This window comes from Diplotaxodon limnothrissa, linkage group LG6, assembly GCF_057381915.1.
Source record: "Diplotaxodon limnothrissa isolate DT_005_m linkage group LG6, D_limnothrissa_male_GT1.1, whole genome shotgun sequence".
NCBI lineage: Eukaryota > Metazoa > Chordata > Actinopteri > Cichliformes > Cichlidae > Diplotaxodon > Diplotaxodon limnothrissa.
This window is the reverse complement of record NC_140601.1, coordinates 10922547-10928653: the sequence shown is the minus strand read 5'-3', so window position 1 is coordinate 10928653 and position 6107 is coordinate 10922547. Positions and strand designations below refer to the sequence as shown.

Genomic DNA, 6107 nt, shown 5'->3' with positions numbered 1-6107 from the left:
AGTGTGGTTCACATGCAAATGCAGCTACTGCTAATGCATTAATATAGATAACACGCTGTGTCTTTGTGTGTGTTGCTGTGCACGCTCAAAAATGGTACATCCTGGAGGAAATGACTTTGCCTTTTTTGTTGTTGTTTGTTTTTGGGAGGTTTTCGGGTGGTTCAGGTGATACGCAAAGACTTCACATGATGCTCTTTGACAGTATATCAGGTGGAATCAAATCAGCAGTTGAGAACAGATCAGTCGCAGGTCAACCAGCAGGTAAGTCACTGACTGAAGTCGTTGACTGTTTTCTTAGTCTGTGTAACAGAGGACAAAATGAGGCAGGATTTTCTGTTTTATCACCTGTTTATAGAACTTATTCTTGTTGTATTCGTATTAATGTATTTCTATATGTGTTTGTGTGTGACTGCATGAACAAAAAAGAGTGAGGAATCAGAATCATCTGTATCTTATCAGCCCCATGATTTTTTACTTTATTCATGTACACATGAATCTGTGCAGGAGAACCAAGAAGCACTCAGTACTGAAGTGAGTACAATCCTTCAACTCTTTGAGTGACTAAACTTTGGAAACAAACCATCCCAGCGGTCTCTAAGAAAACTGACTACCTGAAGAATGGAGAGAAACAAGAAAACCGTTTATTCACTGTTTATTCTGCTGCTACTGCTACTGGTCTGCAAAAGTGAGGAGTGTCCCAGCCTTCCAAAGAGTTAGTCGTCTTCTCCCCCCCCCTCTTGATTTATATCATATAACAAACTTTAAGATCTGTTGTTTGACATATTTACTCATTTTCATTTAATCTCTCCTGTTTTAATTCTCACAGATCTCACTTGCTACACTGACTACAATAGAAACATCACATGTTTGTGGAACAGCAAATACGTGTCTGATGACACTGCATGCACCATACATGCTCACTATAAATCTCGACGCCTGTAAGGACCTCGGTCACAAAGAGAAATCCTCAACACATAAATACTCACAATACATAAATCACACCTGTTATCATGTGCACCAAAAAGAGATTAATACTGGGGTTTTTTTTTCAGTTCTTACAGCGCTTCCTGTCACCTAAAGCCTTTTGATGTCTCCAGACCAGCTCTAAAGAAGTGCTCCCTGATCTTTGAAATTGAATACACTGTGAGTGTGTGGAAAAATCAAATTGTTTTCAAGCCCCAGATATACAATCATATGTCCTATATGTCAGTTTGTAGTCTAAGTAGTGATCGATGTTGGATTAATTTTAAAAACTGGTTAGCCAAATTTATCAAGCACATACCACAGTTAACGAAAGAGAGAGGGGTCAGTGAGCAGGGATCTTTAAAAATAGTTTTTTGCCAGAATCATTCTCTTTGACTTTTCCATGTTCTGTATTTGAAGTGAAGTTTAAGGTAATTATAGCTTTTGTCCAGCTTCTTTTTAATGGCATGAAAGTGAAATTGCAATGAAATCTGAAAGTACAGAAAAATCCTTTTAAGTGAATCTATTATTTCTCATTTTCCGCTTCTGATATTTTAATTTCTATTTTACTAGACTTTTGCCTGTTGAACAGTTCAAACTGCACCGCTTTAGTCTTGTACTGAGTGATGATACATGTACTCGTTATCTGTCTAAAAGAAGCTTCATCTCTTCTCTCTTTATAGCTGCTCTCTGTTTATACCAACTCTGTTGTCTGATTGGCTATTTGTGACTCCAATCTTTGACTTTGGCAAACTTCAAATTTGATTTAAACATTTTTTTTTCCAGTTTCTGTCTTTCCATGAGTTGTCCCTTAATCTGAGCTGCAACCAAATGAAGCAGAGTTTAATCACTTCCTTCATGCCATCCTGTCACAGTGAGTGTAATCTACAGTATAAATACTGGCTCTTTGTGATTTACAGTGCGAGCTATTCATGGTGACCTAAAACAACTGTGTGTGTGATCTTGCAGTAAAGGTGAATCCTCCTGCAGAGCCAAAAGTCAACTTCACGTCTGTTTCCTGGTTGTCCCAAGTCCCCGAACATGAAAGGATCAGTTCATACAAAAGTAAAGTGCAGTGGAAGAAGCAGGATCAGTCATGGAGTGTAAGTTTAGATTTTGTGACACAATGTGAACAAGTTTAAGTGTAAAGTGATCTTAAAAGTGCACGTTTAAATGACAACCCTGTGGCTGTGTGAATCCAAGCAAGATTTATTCTCAACCCCGCACTGCTTTCTGTCTGTCAGGATCCCGCTGTGCGCAAAACACGTGGCATTCAATGTGGGCAGGAGTGCAAGGCAGAGCTGAAGCCACATTTGCTGATCCAAGGCGAGAGGTATGAGGCACGCGTTCGTGTGCGGTCTATTTTTCAGCACCGCAAGGGAGCCTGGAGTGACTGGAGCCCCACTGCATCATGGGAGTCACCAGCAAGAAGAAAGAAAAAAACTTACCATGTGTAATTGCTATAAACTTTCACAGCACACATTGCAACCTGTACCCAGATATTTAAAATCACAGATGTACGGGATGTATATAAAACTTAGGTTTTTGGTAGCACTTAATAATAATGTCACAATGTTAAGAGTTATTAATGTTATAGTAAGGTATTAGCAAGTGTTTAATTCATACTAACAGTGAGTTACTATCAGTGATAGCTGTACATGGTGTAGTAGTAACAGATGTATAAATATATGTGTATTTAAAAATGACATACTGAGGAGGAGTAATTATATATAAAACATGGAGTACACACTGTTAGGTTCATTTTTGAGAGAGAGAAGACAAACATGCTCAAAGCGCGTTGTCTTAAATGTATTAAGCATTTGAAGGCTCAAGTTAAAAAACAGCTGCCGAGTCTCTTTGCTCGCTCAGGAGAGCCAAACGAACAAAGAGCAGCACACCCAAATAGTATAGACTTTTATGGTGGGTCACAGAAACAGAATGTTAACATGATTGGTGGAATCAGTTGAGGGTGGCCTTCGGTCTGATACTGGTGCACGTTTCTTCTTCTGCACCTCTCTGGATATCAGCCTTATATGGAGATGACCCTTTCGCAGGCAACACTCCCATTACCATGGCAACCACCTGTCATTCTCCAGCCTGGCCTATAGAGTTCAAGAAGGGGGGTTGTCTTGTAGCTATCACGACCTCCATCCACATTCCTGTGAAGGATCTTCCCCCTGTTTGTCTGCCAGCATCAGAGTGAATCCAGACTATTCTTCAATACATTGTGTGCAGTAAAGGATAAACAAATGTGTGTTGCTAATCATCAAGTGTTAGCCTTAAAGATAATAAATCCCATCAACACTTATTACCTCAATAATGCTTAAAAGTGTAATATTATTATAAAGTTCTACCAAGTTTTTTAACTGTGACATGATTTTTTTTTTTTTTTTTTGCGAGGAGGGTTTGTTCTCCACCACAGTACGTTCATAATAAAAGAATCAAAAGAATAAAAGAATACATTTTTATAGTCACACAACGCATGCTTCTTATTAAGTGAAGACAAAACAGAAGAAAGACCTCCAAACAAACAGTAACTGAATGATGCTGCAGTAAAGGAATGGGGCAGTCTTATGCAAAAGATTTGAATGCAGACATTAATAATAATAGTAATTAAATGAAGGGTGAATATGTAAACTAAATAAAGTAAAGACAGCACTGAAGCGAGAGAGATTCTGATTATGAGCGAGTGGAGAAACAGCAGGCTGACAGCCCGGAGCCTCCCAGCTTGGATTCGGGTGTTAGCAGTGGGGGAGAGGAGCAGCTGAGTCAGGATGAGGGCATGGAGGATGTTGATAAGTCCACTGAATCTACACGCTTCCTGTTTCCGCCTCATCCTTCCAGTGCTTTACCATGCTCCCTGCTCTCTTTTCCACAACTGCTTCTGAACTTGCCTGGGCCACGACTGAGTCCAGCTTTGCAGCTCCAGCCAGGTCACAAGACACAGGGGTTTGCTCTGATGTCAACAGGCAGGTCGGTGGAGCCCTCTGGTGATGGATATATGCCAGTGAAACAGGAGGAGGACTGAGAACAGACAGCAGGCTCAACTAGCAGGACAACATAGCATGTAGCACTTGGAGGAGTCATCACAGTCACTCAGTTCTCAGGAAAATGTAACATCACATAGAACAGAATAGCTCTTTATTGTCATTGTTACAAAAACAATGAAAGGCACTTTGGCATTTCTCCATGTGTGTGAAGTACACAACAGCGTAAGTATTTACACAATAACACAGAAAAAGAAAGCTGCTAAGTTGCGGAGAGCGCCGGGCCGCTGCGTCTGCTCGCGCCGCCATCTTGAAGTTAAAAAAAAAAAAAAATCATGTTTCCGCCCGGTTTCGAACCGGGGACCTTTCGCGTGTTAGGCGAACGTGATAACCACTACACTACGGAAACTGCGTAACCGTCCGCTCAGTTTTCACAATATGTGAATCATGAATGCATTACCCTTAATATCTTGTCTGTCAATGTTTATGCTTGATTAGAAACTCATAGGCAAAAAAATAACGTGACTATTTCTATAATGTAAGGGCTGCCCTCTCTGCCATCCCACTAGCTGACCTAACTGTGCTAAGATTCCCTACATGCACTAAAGTTCTTGGCCACATACATATTGAGTTGCTTGGCTATAGAAATCCATACCGTGAAGCCCCAACGCACATTTTTTTAAATTTATGTCATTGGCAGAGGAAGTTTGATGCTGTGCAGAGCCTTGGTGACTTTTACTGCACCCCTACCCATTTATTATGAAAAAGCAGCGCAACTGATTTTGCTTTTTTTTTTTTTTTTGTATAATACAAAATGATTTGTATGATTTAGATTTATACTTAAGTGGCAGCTATTTACTGGCTTTAGAAAGTTATTTTAAATGATGTCATGTCATGAATAACACAAGCTAGTTTCCATAAAAACTAAAAGTGGTGAAATTCTCAAAAAATGAGCGAGAAGTGTATGTAATTTTACATATTTTGTTGTTCTGTGTGTGTGTTTGATGTGTATCTGAAAAACTCACTGCAACACAGTTTTGAAAACACTGAAAAGACCTCAAAACATTTTTTTTTTAACTTAAGAGAGGGGCCGAGGACACAGAAAAGACACACCTGCACAAAAACATGAAAACACAGAGAGCGACACATGACAGAGACACAAGGGGAACCTAATGGCCAAGGAACAAAACAGCGAATACAAGAACTTGAAACATAGAATAAACTCAAGACTACTAAATGAACCTAAACTACACCATGATACATAATAGACACCAAAACACAAGAAACTCAAAACACTGGGTTAAATGACCGAGAACCATGACACAGATCTGTTACCAACATACTGAAATGTCATCAAAATGAATGTAATTGATAAAACTCAGAAAGATCTAAAAAGTCTGTCAGATTAATGCCCGAATGTCACAATATGGTTTACTGACATTAACAGTTCCTTCATTAATATGTGTATGCATCATGGATCTGACACTAAATAATGTTTCATTTTCTTCCTTTGTACATCCCCAAACTGTTATTCTTACATTTGTATAGTAAAAATAGAAAGATCCTGCCTCAGAGTTATATTGAAAAGCTTGTTTGTGCATTTATTACTTAATGTTTAAATTACTTTTATTGTAATTTATTATAATCAGGTTTTCCTAAAAACGCCTTCAGTTAATTTAATCACTAAAAATGATCAATCACAAGTTCTAAACCCTTTCTAACTTCATACATCATATCCTGTCACTTTTCAATCAGTTGGACACGTCTGTTCATTCACGCTTTCCGTGTCTGGGAACAGCAGTACTGAGTAAAATTGCATTTTTGGGGACGAGTTGTATTAAGTTTGTTTTGAATACTTAGCAAACATTCAGCAGCACAGCAGTAGTTGTTAACAACGTCTTCCATGTTTAGTGAGACACTAACTCTCACAATACTTTGCTAGTTTTATTTATGTAGTATCAGGTGCAGCTGTAGTTCCCAGCCATGGTATAACCTACTTCAGCGATGTCAAACTCAATTTAGGGCCATGCACAGTTCACTTTGATCTAGTAGGCTAAACCAGTGAAAGTGCCCTTTCTTTTGGTGTAAAGATGTTTAAATACACATTTAACCCCAATGAATATGAGATAAAGAAGTGCAATTTTGGGTCATATGAGC

At 38.9% G+C, this 6107-nt stretch overlaps 1 protein-coding gene and 1 non-coding gene across 2 annotated transcripts; one reads left to right on the top strand and one right to left on the bottom strand.

The window, feature by feature from the left end:
* Positions 1-618: 618 nt before the first annotated feature.
* On the top strand, positions 619-3991 carry LOC146630136 (uncharacterized). Its single transcript, XM_085356535.1, has 7 exons — positions 619-712; positions 827-938; positions 1053-1143; positions 1750-1837; positions 1933-2066; positions 2208-2416; positions 3628-3991. Exons 1-7 carry the CDS (start codon positions 619-621, stop codon positions 3989-3991), a joined length of 1092 nt encoding a protein of 363 aa, XP_085212661.1.
* A 295-nt stretch (positions 3992-4286) lies between these two features.
* trnav-aac (transfer RNA valine (anticodon AAC)) lies at positions 4287-4359 on the bottom strand. The gene has a single exon. It is a non-coding gene; the product is annotated as a tRNA-Val (tRNA).
* Between the last annotated feature and the right edge of the window lie 1748 nt (positions 4360-6107).